This window comes from Agelaius phoeniceus, chromosome 12 (assembly GCF_051311805.1).
Source record: "Agelaius phoeniceus isolate bAgePho1 chromosome 12, bAgePho1.hap1, whole genome shotgun sequence".
NCBI classification, from domain to species: Eukaryota; Metazoa; Chordata; class Aves; order Passeriformes; family Icteridae; genus Agelaius; species Agelaius phoeniceus.
The window spans coordinates 17,464,347-17,486,463 of record NC_135276.1 but is presented as its reverse complement, the minus strand read 5'-3'; the positions used below and the strand labels follow the sequence as shown (position 1 = coordinate 17,486,463).

General features: G+C 40.6%; 1 protein-coding gene across 1 annotated transcript; it reads right to left on the bottom strand.

Moving 5' to 3' along the window:
• Positions 1-6,910: 6,910 nt before the first annotated feature.
• Positions 6,911-22,108, bottom strand: ATMIN (ATM interactor). The gene is made up of 4 exons (XM_054640706.2): positions 21,847-22,108; positions 16,379-16,504; positions 15,218-15,417; positions 6,911-14,267 (listed from the first exon to the last, which is right to left on the bottom strand). The coding sequence occupies exons 1-4, from the start codon at positions 22,054-22,056 to the stop codon at positions 12,437-12,439; spliced, it is 2,367 nt and encodes a 788-aa protein (XP_054496681.2). The 5' UTR covers positions 22,057-22,108; the 3' UTR covers positions 6,911-12,436.
• Between the last annotated feature and the right edge of the window lie 9 nt (positions 22,109-22,117).

The window sequence follows — 22,117 nt, the reverse complement described above, 5'->3', positions numbered from 1 at the left end:
CCTAACTACGCCCCGCGGCTCCCCCTTCCCGCTCTCCCCGGTACCGCGGCTACGCCGTCCCTCTCCTCCTCCTCCTCCTCCTCCGCCTCCTCCTCTCCACGCTCTGTTCTGGGTCTTTCCTCGAGGATCTCATCCAAAAAGAGGAGGCGGCAGGGATTCCCCAGTGGAAGCATTAAAATTCATAGCGGTGCTCTCGCTCGTCCGATCCCGTTACAGAAATAGCTGCGAGAGGAAGAGGCAAAGGCGGGCTCGGGAAGATTACACGGGCCGATAAAAAAACAGCTGGCTTGCGAGTTGGATCTCACAGTGTACATTTAAAGGAAGAAATCCAGCTGATCTGCTGTAATGCGTTTACAGTGCATCTGCCGAATAAAATACACCTGCCGCAGTCCTGCCACGCGTCTCCATCGGGGGCAAAATGAGCTCCGGCCGAAGCACGGGGCGTTGATTGTGTGAAACATAAACTGCGCCGCCTCTCCTCGGAAGAGCATCTGGAAATTGCTGAGCAATATTCAAATAAATTACATTTTAATGACAGACTCTGATGTGGCCGGTTCAAGGAGCTAAACCACCACTTTAGTAAGCCGCTTCATTCCAGACTTTCCGTAATCTGGGACTCATTTTTAATTAGTAAATGGCATTAAAAACAATGATCCTACCATCCTGCCAGAGCCTGAGCCTGAACTGTGTTGACATGTGATTCTGATTTAGCTTCTGAGCAGGAGCTTTTTACACCTCTAGCATTTTATCTTCAGCACTTGGTGTCCCTTTGACAGTCTAGGCAGTGGAAATGCGGCTGATAAGATTAAGAATAGGACAAGTAAACCTGATAAGGACTAAGAGGAAAAAAAAAAAAAGCCACCAGAACACAGGGAGAAGTTACCCACTGCCTCATATTAGCACAATCAGCTTTAATTCCTTTACTAATAAGTATGAAAATAATTCCTAGATTATTGCTGCTGGCTTCCAAATATTTTTTATGACAGATGATTCATAAGTAGAGAAAATTATGCCCATTGGTATTAAATTTGACACCATTATGTTTCATTGTGCCACTGTCTCACATTTGCAGCCTGATTAGAGGTCTTGAAAAATCAAATAGTAACAACATAAATAAGTACCTCTGAATTCATTAGTCCAGAATCTTTAAATTATCTCACTTGTCCTTTAATGCACACCATGGGAAAGATATTTTTAGGTCTCCTCCTGTGTCTCCCTCACAGAAATGAGTATTTCAGTAAAAGAACATGAACTCATGTGTGGTTTTTGTCTACTCATGTTAATATGGGGACAAGAACAGACTCAAATAATTGTCAAACAGGTTTTAAGGCTACATCCTTTTGAATTAATTTTTCCGTAATTTCTCTCTGTCATAATGAACATTTTCTAATGAACTAATACTTGGGTTTGCTGACATTCATTTCACTTAAAATTGAGTAGTCAACTTTATTTTTTACATCAATATGCAAAGTCTTTGCATTCTTAAACCTCTGTGAAACTATCAGCACAAATAAACTAAATTGGTTTAAACCAAACTACACATTCCATCAGGTCTGGATGTTTTTGTGGTATTCCTGGGAACACAACTTCAGAGTAAATTGGCTTCTGCTGTACTTTATACAATTGAGGTACCTTTGAAAAATTTCACTTCCCCTCTTCTGCTAATGTCAGTTGCCCAACTTGTTCTTATCATAAACTGTGCGATACTGTTGCTTTTTGGGGTTCTCAGGTCTCCTCTTTCCTTCCACAACCATGGTATTTCATGGAACAAAAACCCCAACTTCCTTCTTCTCTGGTGATTGCAGGCAAGGTAGTTCGTGTAGCTGAGTTGAAAATAAAGATTCCTACAAAGCAGTAAGCAAAAAAGAAAAAAATAGCATAAAACCTGAGAAATCACAGTGAAAAGAAAGGAAAAAACCCCCAAACCAGCACAATAAGCTTTTTTTTTTCAGCCAGGTCAAGGCAACATGAGATGCAGGGGCACCTCAGCCTTGTCTCAAGCACTGTCACTGTGTAAACACCACCAGAATTCTCACAATGGTATTTCTCACTTCTCCCAATCCAAACATTCCCAGCAAGTCTCACTGAATCTGAGGATGCTGCTGCTTTCTTTTTACTCTTGCTCACTTGCCAAGTGTGCTGTGGGGACTCTCACCCACGCCTTTCACTTCTGAGGGTGTCCTTACTACCAGGCTGGTCTGCCCCCTCTGATGAATTTTAAGACAGATGCAGTAAATGAAAGTCTTGAGCACTGAAATTTAGCAAATACACACTCAGGCATTCCCTCAAATAGCCTGCAGCTTTGTGCATCCTTCTGTGATGTGGAAACTGTGGTTTGAGTTAGAGATGGGAAGCATCAGGCATGGTTTGTAAAAGGAAATTTAAAAAGAAATTTTGGGTTTGCCTACTATAAATATTTGTACACAGCAAATGCTGAAATCCTTAGAGGCAAGCAAGCAGTTCCACACACAGAAACTATGGTTTAATGTATGCAGTAGTAGGCAGCCATCCACCACCCCCTCAGTCTTAATTTAGTTCACAACATTTTGAACACTGAAGTTTCAAAGCCTTATCTGTCTCTGCTTTTATAGTGCTATGGTAAGGACATTTTTCAAGACTTTTTTCTAAATAATACTGTCAAAACCAAGCTGATACAGAAATCATTAGTACTGCTCTAGCTATCCCCTTTAAAGAAATACCTATTATCTCTTTGCTGGAAAGTAGTATTTTTATGACAAGATAAATTTGAAGGTGCCAGCAGTAACTGAGACAGCATCCTGTAAATTCTAGAGCTATGCAGGTTTGCTCTATTACAGGGCAGGAAGAACAGAAGGTCTTACATTGCAATTAGTGTTGACAGCCTTAGGAAATGGTGCTCAGGCATGGTTTCCATTCCTCCAGATTCCTCTCCCTCTGCAGATTTAAATAGCATGGTCACAGGATAAAGGTTTGTCCTAATTAACATTGTCCTAATAATATTTTGTTGACCTGTCTCTGTGTCTTTCAGCTGATGTCAAAATTTTTAAAGACAGCCTTGTTTGCCTATGTGAGCTGAGTGCCCCTGACATTTCTGCCATGCCAAAGTGCATTTAAAATCCGTCTGATGCTTGACAATTTCCAGCTAAATGAACAGAAACGTTTGGTCCTGTTTTGTTAAAAGATTTGCAAAGAAAGAGACAGAACTGTAGCAGAAAGTGAATGGGGAGCTTTCTTCTGCTGCTTTTATTGATTGTGTGAGCCCAGGTAATCGAGGAGAAAGCAAACACCGGCGCTGGGGAGCATTAGGCAGAACCAGGATGGAACCATTAATAGGGCAGAGTGTCTGAGTGCTGGGGCTTATCCAAAGTGGCCCCTGTCACATGTGCACTTTAACTTTCCAGAACAGGTTTATATTTAGCAGGCAGATAAAATGGATGTAAAGGCGAAGTGCATTACAGTTACAGCAGCTTTGGAGATGAAGTTGTGACTCAGTACATGAACTGTAAAGGTCAACTGCTACTCTCATTTGTGCAGCTCCTCTGAAGCTGATGAACTATGTAGGTGTTACATGAGAATATCACCCCCAAATTTAATAATCTTATGTGACTGCATGAATGTGACAATGGTATTTACACTGGCAGTCTGTAAGCCTTGTGTGATACAGTTGTTCTGCATGCTTCTACTTTAAAAATACCTTCCCACACTGATGATTAACTCAGACTTTATTTATTTCCCCAAGAAAATATCTTAGTCACATCTCAAGAAGTGCCAGATTAGAATTAGATAGTGTGCCTGAGGTATATAAAAGAACAATGGTATTGATTTCTGCGTCAAATATTATCTTTACCAACCAGGTTATGCAGTCTTTATCTATTAAGGTGAAAATTCTTTGATTCATTGAGTTGTATCAAGGATATTTGATGTCAAATCAGTGAGCTGATTCCAGCAGGCTGAAAGTTCTGCTAAACACTGTGACACTTGGAAAGGGTGCTTTGTGCTTGGGTATTGGTTTCTAGGGTATTGCTTTTGTTTTTGCCTTTTTTTTTTTTTAAGTATTGGGATCCAAATGAAGATATGGCATTAACAAGGAAATAGAATTTTAAGAGTTTACCTATGTTCATGACCTTGTGAATCTGCCTTAGAGTATAGTGATGCTCCCACAAAATTTTATTAATTAAACATTAACTGTCTGTTGACTCTTGAGTGGCCTAAGAATTTTGAAGAGGGCAAAAAAAAAAAGCCCAGTCACGACAATGAAAAAGCAAAAATACCTTAACATATACATCACATTTCTGGAGAAAATTAGAAAGAGCATTTATTCTTCTTATATAAATAATTCTGCACTTTTTAGAAGGATTGAATTTTCTTAACAAAAAGTAACAGCAAGCAGATTTGGGACTCTTTCAGTCCTAGAACTCTTAACACAACTGTTCACACAAGTATCTGAAAAAATGCACTTAGGGATGTCCCCAAATCCCATCTCCTGGTAAGAGTCCTTGTGACTCAGTCTTCATGCCATGCTGTTAAATAACCACAGGGCTTTCTATCAACTGCAAATGGTCTCAGTGGCACTAGTTCATGACTTTATAGAACCAAAAATAACCTTGTTGCACACTTTATTTTTTTTTCACAGTTAAAAGAAAACAGACCATTTTCTTCCCTTCTTTGTACCTTCCCCCATAGTAAAATATTTTCTAATCTGTCTTCCATATTTACATACAAAATGCAACCTCTACAAAAGCATCTTTCACAAATAGCCCCAAGATAAAGAAATTCATATATACTTGTTTCAGTAGCATTTTCCACCAAATAGAAAATGCAAGATCGATCTATCTATCTATCTAGATCTAGCTGTGAAACTAGAAACATTTTTCAAAGTCCAGAAGGAGATATTTTCTTCCATTCAGACAACTGAAAAATAATGCTGCTTCAGTGAGAAAGCTGAAAAATGAATGCATTACCAATTAAAAGTAAAGCTGAAGATGTTTGTTATATTAATTTTAAATTGCAGCCATTGCAGACAATTAGTTTTTTAGGGCTACATAAAAAGAAAAAAAAAGTTGCAGGGAAAACTGTAAATATTATTTGCATGTTTTCCAGTGTTTCATACCAGGTAAGAGTTTTGCTGTGTTTTTTGAAACTGTCAGATTAGACAGAGGTTTTACTACAACCCGATCCAAGAACACAGACTGCACTCACAGATTATTCTACAAGACCCTCAGCAGAAAGCCAGAAAAGCTGCTGATTAAAGACCTAGAACAAATAACAAAGAAACAAATACACAACACTTCAGCCACCATAAACTTAATCAAGTTATGTGCCTTTGAATACACGGGGTTCTTCCAGCAGAGGAAACAGCAGCTTCTTGTTTTTGTGTTAAGTTCTCTCAAGAACAACACTATTCCTGTTCAAGGAAAGGAAACAAAGTTACAGGCTGGATCAGCCAGAAGTGCTTCCTCCATTCAAGGTGCCAAAACAAAACACGTGAATTGTTGACAACAATGTGAAAATGCAATGATGGAACACCTGAAAGTTAAATCAACATTTTTCTCCTATTGTTTTAGGTCCAAACATCCAAAGGATGGATTCACTTCAAATCCTGGAGCCAGAAAGAAAATCAGCCTCTGACTGCATTGTTCTGATGGAAAACAATCAGCTTGCCAGCATGAAATTTCTTCAAGTGAAAGAAATTCAGGAACTAAACCCAAACCAGTCAGGAACTGCCAGCAAAAATCTCAGGAACAGCAGGCAAGAAAGTAGTTTGAAAATACATGGAGCTTCCCTATCTCTGAACAGCCACTTGCTTCTCAGTCTGTTCTCAATCAAAAGTTATTTCTTCCTGACTTTTGGACTGTCTACCATTTGTGAAAGTTTCCAGAGGTGCAAACTGTCAAAATAGCTGATTTCTGCCTATAAATCCATTCTGAATGATGTAAAGCCTCAAATAACAGCCTAATTTAAAACAGAACCATCCCTATGATGGGAATAGGGCTGCTCCTCCAGAAGGATCTTACACATCTGACTGTTCCATGATTTTAAATGCTCTGAACAGGAATTTAGTTTCTAGATATTTATGACATCTTCCCCTCTGGAAATACCTGAATGGTGCTGTTTGCAAATGCTTACCTCAGGCTGTGATGGGGCTGCACACAGCAGCCTCCTGCTGTCCATCAGGGACTGCTCCATTCACGACTACAGCTGGGGGAACAGTGCAGACAAACCTTCAGTCACGAGGCTTCTGCTCATTCACCTCCTCTGAATCACACAGGCAAGACTTACAGGTAACAACAAAAATCAGCATTTTATATCCTCCAACTAACAGAAAATGGTGGCATCATCACTAAGCATGGGAGCTGTGCAGGAAGAAACAGGACAGAGTATGAGACATGCTCAAATCAAGCCACTCTAGGGTTTGGGGTTTTTATAAATATAGTAGCAAAAAATATTTTCTCAGTTAAATAAAATACATTACAAAATAATAAGGAGTAGAATAGAGTACCTTGAACAGCAACCATCATACTGCAGGTGAATTGCTACTGGGTGTTAGGACACTAGAGATCTTAAATCACCTCTACAGGAGGGGTGGGTGGTAAGGCTGAGGAAGAAAGCAAAGGAACCCTGTCCTGAGAGTTTCTTGTAGAGGTGAGGCATCTGCCACAGAGCTGAAACTGCAGAGGTTCCCATTCCACTGCACGTACAAGGTAAAGATTGCATATTGTGCTGACGAGAGGTTTGAGACAGAGAACCTTTCTGCACCTCCAGAGATCAAGAACTGACATTGTAGGATATGTTTTGAAAGCTTTTCAGTTGGTAGAGATTTTGTAAACTAAAACTAAGATATTCAGGAGCAATGGGTGGTACTTGTGGTGGTACTCCCCCACCCAGGCCTGTGCAGACAGAGGTCATGGCCATTAAAACAGAAGGCAAAAAGTGATTGAAGTTAACTTTATTCCAAAATATGTATAATTTACAGGACTGAATAAGTGCTTCATTTGTGAACAAAACATTTCATTACTTGTGAATAACTTACTAGTAGCTTTGTGTAACACTTCAGTTTCCAACAGAGGGAAATATGAAACAGTATTTTGGCACAAGGTTTTCTCTGCATGCAATAATGTAATTACAAGTTTCACAGTTACTAGGACAACATTCCTTCTTTGGGATTGTCACTTGTAAAATAGGTCTAAGAAATGAATGCTTGATTTTGTCTGGTCACTGCAAGTTTACTGGCTTAAATAGCAAGAATTAAACATGAACATCCTTTGAAAACTAGATTTGTCCACTAAATAAAAAAAATCCCACCAGTAATGAAAAGAAAAATATTTTAAGGACATTTCTCAGCCTTGCTGAGATTAACTCACACACGCTTTGGGAAAGACTCACCCACATGAGATTTATTACTCATTCATTGCAAATAATTACAAACTTAAATGAGATTGTAATCAAGTGTTGAAGTCATTAAGCTGTAAAGATATGGCCATCTTTCATACCTAGCTTTATCAGAGATGCACTTGCAAATGTCTGTAGATAGAGGTACTGTCAATCTAGCTCTGCATGCAGGTGCTTGAAGCATGTAAAGCACTGGATGTTGTGAAATGCAGAGCTGGCATCACCACAAGTCATCTATTATATTCCATAGCCAGTTGTTGCAGGCACTGTAAAGCCAGCATATGAAAAATGGTCACAAGTAAAGGGACTTCTGTTATTTAACTCAGCAGTTCCTTGAGGCATTTCCACCACTTCAGGCTGTCTGGTTACGTTTTCAGTGCAGAGTCACACACACAAACACAAACATTCCTCACCCTGACTGCGGGGCTGAGCGCTGGGTTCTGTTCATTGCATAGCAATGGCACTTGAAACAAGAGAATTCAGTCCTGTTCTAAGCAGCAAGTCCTTCTTGCACATGTTTGAATTCACATCAACTCTTGAAAAACAACAACAAAAGAAACAGAAGATGCATGATTGCACCATACACTGGTTTGCTACCATTAAACAGCCAAATCCTCACAGTGTTCCTGTTCTCAATGGCAGCCTGGTTACTGGAGGCCCATCCTACCAGGACACAAGCATAGCAGCACCTTAAACCAAACAGGAATGAAAGAGCTTGCAAGGCCCAGAATGTTACCAACAGTTTGGTGTGAATGTATTTGGAACAGTAAATAGTACATTAAGATCATGTTTAAAAAATCAGCACATGTCAGAAATATATTAAAGCAAAGGAAGCTGTACAACGTTAATGATAAAGGCAAGCACATTTGGTTCCCTTCAGAGTTGCCATTTCAGGAACGTGTTCTTTTGCAAGTTGAGCACCCTATGTTGATTCAGTATCAGTTCTATTAAATTTCCCTACATTTAAAAGGCTATTAAACTTCCTCTAGCCCCCTAAGCCCCCAGTCCTGTCAACTCTTACATTTCTACCCAGGTTCACAAAAAATCAATTCACATCTTAGCAGCATAAGGATTTACAACAGTGGAAGGCAGCCATCGTTCTTTGTTCTCTTGCTCCTACACAACTGGGGTCCATATGACTAACAGGGAAATTCAGCCTCTTGTTTCCAACAGAAAAAAACCTGTGTATTGTGCCTTGAAATAAAAATTTCTAAGGAGTTAATTATGTACATTAGTTACAGACATTGATCAAGTTGTTCAAAACTAAACGAGGTTTTACAAGGTTTCTTTTACAGCTGTTTAATTCACAGCTGCAAGTATTTACACATTTTTAATGCTTTCATATCCTTTGGAAATGAGAATTTTCTAAACTCAAGCGGCTTTGCATAACTAAGAATATGTAGTGCTAGCAAACTCTGACTTAGAACTACCAATTTTTCTAGGCCAATACAAAGTTTTGGGGAGGACTCCCTCCCTACCCACAGCAAAAAAGTATTTACAGACATATTAGCAGAAATAGACACAAAAAAAGCCATAAGAAGAAGAAACATCTACTATCAGACAAACTTTTAGCATTCTGACAAACAAATACGGAAGGCAACAAGACAGACCTTTCATTTTTCAGCTTATTTGTGCTTATGTTCTCACAGAGTGCAAGTTCCAAATCTGCTGTTTCCTTTGTTCAACTGTTTATATGTTAAAGAAAAGCACAAATGAAACTACAAAAGTACTAATTCAATTTTATAATAGTGTTACACAGGCATCCAGATCAAGATCCAGCGATCACAGCTTAACAGAATTAAGCAGGAAACACAAAGGGTAAGTACACATAACATTAGTATCACTTCCAGATAAAAAAATGTGCTAAGAGGCTACAGAGAATCTGATGTTACTTTCTGTGTAGCAGCTCTAATGGCAATAGAGGATACAAAAAAGTGAGACAGTAAGTCACTGCTGACCAATACTTACAATACAGTGCCTTGAAAATCAAATCAGAGACAAACTGCAGAAAAAGGGAGATAAGTATCATTTTAGTTCTACCCAGAAATAGTTGTGTCTGAAATTTATTTTATAACAAAGGCAAAAATAGAAAATCAGCCTTTTTCAAGAATTTGTTTAAATGTGAAGAATTCTTAATATTCAGCTATAGTGTTTCAGATCAGGTTTCATGAAGTTTTCTGTGGGATTCACCAAACTATGAAGTCTGGCTGCAATCTTCACATTTTCACAAAAGCACTTAATAAATCCAAACTGAGTGACATATGCCAGACATACATGATCCAAACCTGTTTTTCACTTTAATGAATAATTTATGGAGAACCAAAGTAGTGAAGAAAGAAGTTAATTTTGGTCAGAAGTTAATTTCATCTTTCCTAAGCCAGTGCAGACATGTAATAATTTCTTAATACTGCACTTTCAATAAATGACTTCAAGTTGTAGTAGTGAGTTCATCTAATCAAAGTGCAAACTGTTTTAAACAAATATAGATTGAGTGAAAGGACTGTGATTTGAATGTTCTAATAAAATACACAAAGCTCAAAAAGACTTTTAATTATAAAGTACAATAACTGGGTAATGATTACATTATAAGATTCTGTTCACACAAACTTTTGGGTCTTTTCCTGACAGTCCCTGATGCTAAGGGCTTTGGCTTACACAATAACATGGCAATTATCACTCTAATTTGTAAATTAGTTTCAAAGTACTTTAAACCTCACTGGTCTCTCAGATGGTACAATTCAAACCCTTCAGTAATTCTGCTCCTCAGCACCCAAGATTCCTTCTCTTGCAGACTAAAGGCTGACTTTCTAAATTCAGAGGTAATGAACAGCTTCTACAGCTGTGGAAAACACCCTTTTCCCAAACCAGGTTTATAGTGACTGCCTCTCTTTCACATGTCAGTATAGACAACCTGCACATGGGAAACACAGAAATCAGTGTATGAAGAAGCATTCTCTGGCATTCCAGAGGAGAAGGAAAAACACTTTAAGATGTGAAGTTGCAACATTACCAGAAAGATATTGCAATAGAATAAATTAACTTTTGTTCTTTATCTTATATCTTAATTTCAAAGTAGGCAAGTAAATATGAGTCAGTCATCTTCACAAGAAACAAAATTACAAGTGAGGCCTTCCTCTTTTAAGTTTATCCCACCCTTCAGATAAGAACTCTACAGACATTGTGAAAGCTGGGGACATTCCCCACAGCAGAGTGACTTTCTCCTGAGGAACTGCAAGATTCCCTTCTGCAGTTTCTTCAGCCAGACTGGAAGTGTCTGAAATCATACCTAGAAATGTTGAAAAATCAAACAGGCAACACAGATGGGGTTTCAGGAGGAAAATATGAGTTCCAGGATTAATCTGAAGAGATTATTTCAGTAAAGACACTCACCACAGCAATATAAAGACTATTAAGAAAAGAAAGAGGGAAAAAAAAAAAGGAAAAAAGAAAGGTATTGCTCATCTGCAACAAAAACAAGCTGGCTGCAATGGATGAGTAACTTAACTCCCACATTCTTGAACTGAGAATATGCAACACAAAGCACAGGGAGTCCTCAAAACCTAAGGCTTGGACATACATTTGCTGCTGAGCTGCACAGTAAATATGCAGCCAATACCTCTCCTCTAACAATGGAGGAGTAAAGTCTGTTACAGGCCCAGGAATTTGACACAAAGAGTTTTCCTTTAAGGTTACAGAAACTAAAACCTGTCCAGTACAAAACCAGAGACCTACATTTCACAGATATTATTGTAAGAGATAAAAATTACTTAAGGCCAAATTCCAACATACATTCACAACTGGCTTAATGTAAATGAAAAATACTGCAAACAGTGGCATGAGGGGCAACCACAACATTGAAAAAAAGGTGCCAAGAGGTCATATGCTTCTTCTCTGAAAAATCAGTTTGTGTGAGTTTGACTATACTCTGGGAAACTGTGAAAGCTGCAGGAGCTGAGGGCTGCAGATCAAAGTGCAAAAGCAAGATAGAGCTGTTCCGGAAGGGCTTCTGTGAGCTATCTCCCAGCTCTGCTGTAGGGATTCCAACTGTTTTTGGAAGCAGGAAGTCCAAAACCAGAAGTCAAGGTGAGTGTTTTAAGGAATTTAATTGTCCATTTTTAAAGATTTCTCTTAAGGTAGTAAACCACTGTAACATTTCTGAACTCGTATCTCAATAAAGCTAGGAGAATTTCAGCAAAACCAAATGATTCCAGTCTCTGAGGCACACACATTGTAACATTTGCATCTTCAAGACAGAAATAATTTAAGCAAATCCCTTCTGAAGACTCTAAAAATGTTAGTCCCATGTATTACACTAGCTAAAAGGACGACATACTAATTTTCCCTACAATTATGAATTCCAAGTTCTTTTCCTACCCTTCAAAGAGCATCAGTGCCACTCAGGGAAAAAAAAATACTGCTTTCTACACACCTGTTTAATAATAAATATTTTCAACAATTCAAGAATCTCTATGTGTCTAGTGTGTTGGACAGGTATTTGGAAAATGTCAGCTTATGCAGGAGAAAGAGCTGTGAAGGCATAAAGTAAAAGAAGACAATAGGGCTGATTATGTTCATGCCGGATTTAAAATACAAGCTACTAAAAAAAGTAAACAGAAGTAGCTTACACTAATAGAATCCTCCCCCGTAAGTTCAGGGAAGCATCTCAACTGAACAGCTCAGGGTTTTGGTCCAGCACATTGGAACCCTGCATGTAAGCCAGGAATAGAGAGATAGAGAGAACCACTTTAAAAGTTCTTCCACTTAGATGAAAGCAGTAACAGCTTCGTAAAGAAGTTTGAGGAAAAAACATAGGCACCACATAATTTTTTAAGGTTCAAATGTACATTAACATGTTACAGCCCCCCCCCCCCTTCCCCTCTATTTATACACATATAGTTTATGTAAAGTTACATATTCAATAGAGTACCTTCAGCATGAAAAGTCTCTTAGGTCAACTGCTCGTGACAAGTACATTCAATAATGCAAAGTGGATCACTTGGTAAAGCCATCTCTCCCCACCCCAATAAGTTAAATTGAAACCACAAGAAACAGTTATATTATGTAGCACTCAGTGGCTGGGCTTGTCAGAGCCCTGGAACAAGGAGCACAGCTCTTCACAGGTCTGTGTTTCTACTGAACTGAACTGGGACTCCATTGTATTCCAGGCTAAGTCAGCCAGGAGGAAGTCATCCATTGCTGTCTGTGTTTCATTGCTGGTAAGGAATAAACTCCCCAGATTCTCAAAGCAGCTATCCATAGTCTGGGTCTCAGCACTGCTGAGCTGGACTTTGCTTTCAATATTCTGAGCAGGTGTATTTTTAGTAGCCATATATACTTCTGTCTGGGTTTCTGTATCAGATGAGTCAGTGCTCATCGAGAAACTGGACTGTTTCAGAATACTTCCTAAAGGCAGGTGGGTAGTACTGTCCAAAAAGAAATTCAAGTCTGTCTGTGTCTGTGTATCAAACATCTCCAAACCTAAGAAGTTAGAATTGCCTCGGCAGTTATACGATTGAGTGGCACTATCTGAAAATAAGAAATCAGTCTGAGTTTCAATGTCCAGTGACTCCAAAACTGGCTCAGAGTTCAGGGTACCAAGCTCACTCTCTTCAGTCTGAGTTTGGATGTTGGATGCTGAAAAGAACTCTTCAATGTCGAAGTCTATCCCTGTGCTCTGTGATGGAGCAGATGGAAGATGTGTGTCAGCATTAGAACTTGTCTCAGACAAAAGGCCACGATTATCCAGGGTCTGGCCAGACATGTTTCCTGAAAAAATGTTTTCCAGATCACTTAGCAGGTCCATTGTCTGGGTTTGATTATCTGTTGTATTTTGAGGTGGAAGTATATTAGTCTGTGTATTGAAGCTGATAAGGGATTCAGACTTAACTGTATCCTGATTCAGGCTCTTGCAACTACTTCTTTGCAGCAAGGTTTGATCTATATTTGCAGGCATTAAATTGTTTTCTGGAAGTTCAATGTGAGTAGAAACATTATACGATGAAGGAACATTGTCAAAAATGTCACTGCACATTACAGCCTGGTCCATCTGTACTCTTCCATCAATGCAGTCCTGTGTCCTGCTGGTTTGAGTCTCTCTGGAAATGCCACACGTTGGAAAACAGCCCTGGCTGAAAGCATCAGTCTGAGCAGCTATGGATGAAGTCAGCTTGGAAGCAGGCAGCAGCGTCTGTGTCTGTACACTGATGGGTAATGAAACCTGGGAACTGAATGACAGATCTGTCTGAGAACAAGAGGACACAGAAGAATTGGGAGTCCAGGCTGCAGCTGGTACAAAGCTCTGGGAGATGTAAGATAAGTCAGTCTGTATATTTATTGAAGAAATTTTGTTCTTCTGACAAACATTCCCCAGCTCTTGTCCTGGGTTATTTGATGTCACCTTGTCCAATTCAACTTGTACACCAGTACTCACTGGCTCACGATCACCAGAAGCTGTCACCTTTGAAACAGGCATACTGTCCTTAAACACAAGTGTTTCTGCCTCCAGGGCTGGAATCAGGATTCCTATAGACTGAGGCAATAAATGAACAGTACTTACAACTGAGCCTTGATTATCAACAGCCACTACAGCAGGCTTGACAGAAGAGTCTGTTGCAGATACATACACAGGCAAGTGAGCAACCTGCATCACTGGAACTTTAACCAAAGCCACCTTGGGCTTGGGTAAAAGCATCTTTGGTGCACATTTTGGCTGGATTTGGTTTGTGAAGTTAGAACTGCAGGAGCCTTCAAGAGAGGCTGCTACTTTCACTTCAGAGGACTCCAGTTCCTGAGTGCCAGGAGCAGTACTGTGTGTATTGCTGAACGCTTCGTTTGCCTTCTCTGCCAACTGCTGATTATGAACGGAGGACTCCATTTTCCTTTTCTTACTAGGAGGATCCCTGTGAACATGAGATCAATCATTTATACTTCTTTCCACCACAGAACATCTGCCTTCCATTCTTTTGAGTCACTGCATTGAAAATACCAACTGAAGTCACAGATGAGGTTGGATATGAGAAAACAATTAATCCAGATTAAAACATAAAAAGACTCCATGACGTTCAATTTTGCTAAATGTCATTCCTCACTCTCTCATTTTAAATAAGAATAAATACTACCCCTTATGGAGACCTATTTCCAAATGGATGTGCAAGTTTAGATGGTGTCTTCCCCTCTTACATTAAGCACACTGATTTGAAGACTTTTAATGTGTTATTTTGACATTGACTCAGACTGAGGCTTGAAGGGACAGAGCTCTTAAAATATGTATACAGGTAATGGTCTCTCATGGAAATAGAAGATAAAAAATAGCAATTCCTCACACAAAATTTAAATTTTGCAGCAGTTGAACCTCAAAGACAGGCTAGGCTTCAGAAAGTAGTTTGCCCTTTATGAAATATATGGACATATTGAAACTATAAATCTAAACATAGGTGGTAAAAAATACATCCAACAATTGCAACAATGACCAGACTGTACAAGAAAGTAACCTGAACTGCATTCCACACCTCAGTTACCAGCTATAAATATCTCCAAATCATGTCTACTCTCACAGAACTGTAAAAGCAGATGCAACAAGAACCAGCACCATTTATGCCAAGCACTGCAGTGTCATCAGTACTTTTTGTTTTCTCTGTAGGGAAACCAGATCTTACTGATTAGATGACCACCACTGCTTTCCACAAAACAAAAACTCCTAAAGGCAACAAAGAAACTGCAAACTGCTTTGCAGCTAAAACGCCATGATCCTAATTTCCTATTTAACCAACAGAAAGGAGACAAAAAGGCAGCACATGAGACACACAGGACTTAGTGATGAATTATCATTATTTCACTGCTTCACTTTTACCTGTGTTCTGCAGGGATTTCATGGCCAGTTCTGTAAATGTGAGACAGTAATGCTGTTCTGCTGGCATAAGGGCACCCACAGGTACACTGGAAAGTCTTGCCACAGACCTCTATATGCCGTTTCAAATACCATTCTGTGCCATAGGAGTTACTACATTTATCACATTTGTGCTTCTTTTCAGCATGCATTTTCATAAAGTGCTAGAATACACAAGGGAAAGTAAACATTAGCATTCAGTGAAGATTAAAAGAAGAAAATCACGGTTAAGGGAGAAAATATCTGCAATTTTTTAGTTGCTAAGTAGCACTGAAGTGCAGCATTAATTATTTTTTTAAAGTGTTACTACAAATAAATTTAAAGAAGTCAATAGAGAGAATCTGAAGTTTGCAAATCTGCTGATGCTACATGCATCTTAAAAACACAGCTAAACATCTACCCATTCTAATGCCATTGAAGGATTCCTGTGGACAGCAATAAATCCACAGATCAACCTTGCCCAAAGAGCACAGTAAGTCTGTGCTGCAACATGTGCACACTCCTGAGGATCTACAGCTGAGCAAATAATCTCAAGTCATACAGGTCAACACCAGAGCTAACACCAGAATTCTTCCTTTTCATTTATGGCACCAAGTGCCAGCCACTCAGCTCCTCCAGGTAACCCCAGCTCAGCACAGGTAACCAAGTGCAGCACGGTGCTCTTTTTGCTCACTAATGCAGAAACAAGTCTTCTATGTTTCCTTAAACAGGTTATTAACTAGTAAACAAATGCATTTTGGTATTAAAGTAGAGAAAAGCTCTTAATCCTTGACCACTTGAAAAAGCAGTTAAAAGCATCAGCCACAGTTTAAACCTTCATCAGTTGCTACTGTGATTTTTTCTTCTCTCTTCTTTAATCTTTCTCCATCTATTTCATTTGTGGAGAGGGGCTCTGATCTAGTTTAGAAGAATATACTGGCATCTGTCTGATCAAAAGGTTCAACTCTAATATAAACATGCAAACATGCAAACTCATGAATCACATGTGCACATGTGCTGCATACAGCTCTCTAACTTCTGCCTATTGCTGAGAGGTTATGCTTGTATCTGTTTGCAAAAGTGCACACTCTTTGGAGTAGAGACAGGACTAAATAAGTATGAAAATACTTCAGGAAACAGGAATACCTGTTTTACAAGAGAAAATTGGGAAAATGGTCTGTTTGGTCCTCTAGGGCAGCCTTCAATAGGACAGCAGTAGAATTTCTGTGAAGTTTTCAAACCCTTCCTTATTGGTGCATTAAGTTTTCCATCCTGAAAAAGAACCAGTTGAGAAGTTGACAATTCTACAGGTTTCCATATTCAAGACAATATTCAGAAAACACATCAACTATGGCTCATTGAGTTTACACATCTCAGTGAGTTGGAGGCACTTTCCTATGTGATTTGAAAGTTCAAATGGAAATTTTGCCCTGTGTGGATGCCACTTTGCAAATATCCCAACAAAATTACCAGGTGCAATTACAACAAGCTCTATGGAGCAGTGGTACTGTACTATTTACTTTTACCAAGACACTCCCTGTCCCATGTTTCCTGTTATTTGAGCCAAAAAAAATTTCCCTACAGATACTACCCTAGACTGCTGATTCAATGTGGTTTTACTTGTTAGCAGCACAGTACATGAAGCTCCATTAAGATCAGTCACTGAAACACAACACTTCCTTGATGATGGAATTCTGTTAGCACTGTTTAGAGCTTACTTGTAATAAAAATGAAAAATGCCAAGTATGCTCTGCCACTTAATTTAGATCATAAACCAAATCTCACTAAAGTCTATGAAACAACTGGTATGCTAATTCTGACCCTCCAAACACTAAGTGACCAATCTATCCAGGCATCCATGTGAGCTGTTTCACTGACCCTCACATGAAGAAAGCAACACAATTTGCTCAAAGAGGACCTCAAAGTACATATAAGAAGGACATACTAGTGGGATTGTCCAGATTGTTCAACCACATAGAAACCCTTCCTGCTGAGGACACTGGCATGGAAACCAGACAAGACATATCCCTCTAGACAAACCCTAACTGAAAGGGTCTCAGTGGAAGCATCAGGCATCTGTATCTAAGCAAAAAATTAAAAGTGAACTATTTAAAATCTGATGCTCAGAGTGGCTGTGAGTCTCCTTCCATGCTGAGACTGAACTGGAGGCCAAACACAGTCCCCAGAGGCAGTTAGTGTAGTCCATGATGGCATCCCCAAGATGATTTTTCAGGGAAGAAACGGGACCATGCCCTGTTTGAACTCTGCAGCTGATATTCCTTAGCATGAGGACAGTGAGCACAGTCAGTAATGGAAGGTTGATTTCACACCAGTGTCCCTAACTACCTCTTTGGGCAGATCTCCTCCAGCTGGTGCTGTTTACACAGGTTACACCAAACACAGAGAATGCACAAAGCACAACAGTCCTCCCAGTGTGAAGCAAGGCAAGTCTGTCCTCAGCTGCCAGGCCCCAAAGGGCTTCACTGCTCACACCCGCACCTTGCCCAGCTGCAGTTACTCACAGCCCAACAATGCTGTCCTGAGCCACCCATGCCTTGCTTCTGAACTCCTCTCATTTACACCTCAGGAAGCTGGGCAGGGGAACATTTCAATGATTCTGCTTTCCCCCAAATCACCTCTTAAACTATAGTGATAATCCCTTCAAGCAACGTTGCAGTTGTATTTCCACACAACACTGCTACTTGCTGCCATTGTCACAAGTTCATTTTTATTATGACATATCAGACTCAAGCAATGTTTAGAGCCTCTTGACCAAAATGATCACCTGCCATATCAAGAAAACCTGGAATAAGTCTCTAAAAAGGGAGTTTTCATGTAACATTTTTACCTTCTAAGCACCTTGTACAGCAGTTTTCCCTGTGGACAGCCCATTCATAAACAGGCCTGTTCTATCTCTGCTGAATCATCACTGTGACTATTGTTGTACCTCCCAGAGCCACTGCCCTAAACAGGAACATGACACAAAGAAATCCAGCTGCTCCAGCCCCATTTCCACTTTTTAACCCTGACTTTACATAGAACACTTTCATCACATATTAAAGTCCTTAGGAAAAAAGATCTGCCTTTAAGTCAAAGCTATGCTTGGCCTCTCCCACTGCAGATGATACCAATATGCTGAGTAACTGGTAATTAGAGTTACTTATTCCTAAATAAAAAGTTATTAAGTGTATTATATTTAACATCACAACCCAACAACTGACAGGGCAATATGGGAAACATGTTCAGCCACTTGACAGGTAAACCTCAGTCAGGTTATTTAGAATGACTGAAATACTAAGGTATAGAATAATACCAAGTGTTTAAAAGCTTTATAGACACCAGTAAGATGCTTTTTTAACACCTGGAACACAGCCTTTAGTGGCAGAGACCATAACACATTAGTTGTGACAAGTTGAGACATACTCTACACATATTAGATATTGTATATGGACAGTAATCCTGCTTTGACCTTTCCCAAGTCCTTGTGGCTCTTAAAGGTTAATCCTGCATCTTCTCAAAGCCCACCTGGCCAGTCCTGTTTCAGACATTCTCACAGCTTCCTTCCTTACCTATCTGATTTTATGTCCCATGTTTCTACAACATCCACCCACCACAATTATTGGTAGATATTGGTCCGATGAACTTCTCCAGTGCAGACACTTGCACTGCAAGGAATACTGCCATGGCTTGTGACAACAACTGGGAAAGCAGGAATTAACAGTCCCTGCTGCAGACTTAGTCAAGGTGAACTTAGTGACGTCTTGCTTTCCTGCCCCAGAAAGGCTTACTCCAAAGGATTAATTGGAAATGATGTTGCAGTGGACTGTAGTCAACCATTTAAAATATGGGGGTTTGGCAGCAGATGCTCAGCCATTTCTTTACTAAATAGGATATGGAGAGAAGTGCATTTATTCTTATGATAACAACCATTGTGCTAGTGCAGTATTTGAGTAACCTACCCCAAGGGTGTGCTACCCTTTCAGTTCACACTGACTACAGCCTCCCAGTTATCACAGTAATCCACAGAATCCTCTCCTTACATGAGCTTTTCTAGCTTCATTTTAAACTAAACTCATGTAGTTTCCCTTCTTCCCATAAAATAATACAGCCAAAAGACCAAAGAATTAAAATAAAAAATTCAAGTTTATATCCACTGCTCTCATTTTTTAAATTAGCTTATCCTCTCTCAAAGAGCCAAAAAAAATTATGTATCAACACTTCATATCTTCTTTGTTAGGCAAAACAAGCCAAAATTTTCTAATTTCCCTTTGTCAGAAACACTTGCCATTAATCACCCTTAGCAGTTATTTTCTACACATCTCCTGGTTCATTTAAACTTATTTGAATCAGATTTTTACCCCATAGTACTGACATAGAATATCCCTCTGCCATTTTTTAATTGTCCTTTTCACAGCAGCTTTACCCTAAATGCTCATTCGTGTATGACCAAATTATTTTGCAAGTGTTTCCCACCTCAGGTTACTTCTGTTACAAACCAGAGCTGATCAAACTGTTTGATATCACTTCACAAGACTAAAACCTGGTACTGCTGCACTTGACTCTGTTTTTACAGGGCAGTCTCTGTGTAAATGCCCTTCCTTTGCCACTGCAATCCCTCTTGGGTTTTGGTATAAAAACATCCTACTGGTGCTACTTTTATTAATGAAAATTAACCAAGTTATCCTCACTTCTCTTCAGGAGTACTGTGTTCTCTCCTTCCCCAATAGCTTCTTACCATCTCATTTGCCAAGTTGCCTCTTCACTAATTTAATATTTCACTAATAAATGCAATATACTAAATTATTTTTATCTGGGAAATCATCTACCTCTTAATAAGGAATACCAATATTAAAATATTTTGTCTCCCTTAAGCCTCAACAATATTTTAGTCTCAATTACAATGCCCTTGAAACAAGTCCAGAAGTTTCTGAAAGTCTGCATCCATCCACGTGTCAGTATTTATTCCAAGCTATCACCAGATTCAGTAATTAGGTGTATGGAGTTGCTCTAATTCTACAGGCACTGGTGGCTAACAGCAAGCTGGGTGAGAAAGCAGCATTTGCTCACCCATCATAGCCTGAGTTATGTAACCCACCAGCTGCACTGCACGCTCAGAGCATCAGCTCACAACCAAAATGACTCTGCTGACCTTAAAGAACACTTGGAACTTCTGCTGTACCTCTCCCCTCACAGACATGTGGGATCTAACACATAACACACAGTAAAGCTGTTAGTTGTCATAGGAAATGAAATGCAAACATCCCAGAGACACAAGACAGCAAGTACACTTGACACTATTTCCTTTTGTGCCTCACCAAGGAGCACGTGTGACCCACACTTGACTCTGTAGCCATTTCACAGAACAGGGATGTTTATTGTTCACCCACCGAGGCTGCACTTTTAGAATGCAGCTATGAATGCTGCACTTGAAGTTTTCCAGGAATACGATTTGTCCTTGCACACTTGGCATTATAATTTTGGGAAAAGCAAGGATATCTTTCCAAAAGGCCCACTCTCAATGTGTGCCTGCTGAACTGTGGTTCTCCTCCCCCCCAGCACATGCTTAGCTCAGGAGTATTATGGAAATGAGGGCTTGTTTCCAAAATGGCATCCATCTGTTTTGCTGGGGTTTTTTTTAGCTCAGACATTTAAAAAAAACAAAACAAAACCCCAGCATAACAGCCCTCGGCGTTGGGATGGAGATGGTTTGCCAGCTGATAAGGTTAGGAAATGCTGCATGTTTGCACAGCACCTCACAAGTGGGGCTTTAAAGTCTTACTGCAGAAAGATTGGTGATAAGCAAGTAAAACAACAGAAGCTGTGTCCCAAAGAACTCCTAACTGCCTGTGGTATGTTTACAAAAATGTGCAAATTTGGTTATTTTCTGTAAGTAATTTTACAGGAATCCTCAACACAACTGGCCAGCCCATTCACATACACACTTTTGTATTTATACAGGGACCTGCAAGGGCCTTTTACGAGGGGAAATTTAAACAAAAGACAACGAGAAACATTTCATTATTCCCATCCGGAATCACAGAATGGTTTAGGTTGGAAGGGGACCTTGAACATCATCTTGTTCCATGCCCGTGCCACGGGCAGGGAAACCTTCCACAATCCCAGGTTGCTCCAAGCCCCGTCCAACCTGGCCTTGGACACTTCCAGGGATGGGGCAACCTGTGCCAGGGCCTTCCCATCCTCACACTGAAGAACTTCCTCCTAATATCTGCCCTAAACCTACTCTTTCCATTTGAACCCGTCCCCCCTTGTCCTGCCACTCCAGGCTCCTGTCCCCATCCTTCCTGTGAGTTCCCTCCAGGTACCAGAAGGCCTCAATGAGGTCACCCCAAACAGCCTCCATTCCAGGCTGAACACTCCCAACTATCTCAGAATCTCCGGGAAGAATCCCAGTCCTTCTCAGGGTGGGGAATCCCTCAGTCCGCCCCTCAGTCTCACTAACAACCAAACCCCAGCACAGCCAACACCGCAGCCGCCCCCCGGCCCCGGACCCGAGCCGGCCGCAGGCCCCGGGGCGGAACACGGCGCTGCGCCAGCCAGAGCCACGGCGCCACGGTGAGGGGCCGAGCGGGGCCGGCCCGGCCTCACAGCGGTACCTGCAGCGGGTGCGCCTTGCTGAGGTGCATGTTGAGGGCCGGGCTGTTGGGCAGCACCTTCCCGCAGCCGGGCACGGTGCACAGGATGTTGGTCCGCACTTGGGACAGCTCTGTCACCGAGGGCCGCACCAGCTCCCCGGCGGGCGGCACGTCCCTCACGGGCGCGGGGGGCCGCCCCAAGCCCCCGCCACGCCGCCCGGCCGCCGCCATGTTGCTGTCAGCTGCTCGGCCCCCGCTCCGCTTCCGGGGGCGGCGGCCAATCGGCGGCGGC

What these genes read in the sequence shown, in the direction of transcription:
- ATMIN (XM_054640706.2), bottom strand. Translation starts at nt 22,056, where the DNA reads ATGGCGGCGGCCGGGCGGCGTGGCGGGGGCTTGGGGCGGCCCCCCGCG. An exon ending in AATTTTCTCTTGTAAAACAG is followed by an intron (nt 15,418 to 16,378) that starts GTATTCCTGTTT and finishes TGTGTATTCTAG; the next exon opens with CACTTTATGAAAATGCATGC. An exon ending in GAAATCCCTGCAGAACACAG is followed by an intron (nt 14,268 to 15,217) that starts GTAAAAGTGAAG and finishes TCATGTTCACAG; the next exon opens with GGATCCTCCTAGTAAGAAAA.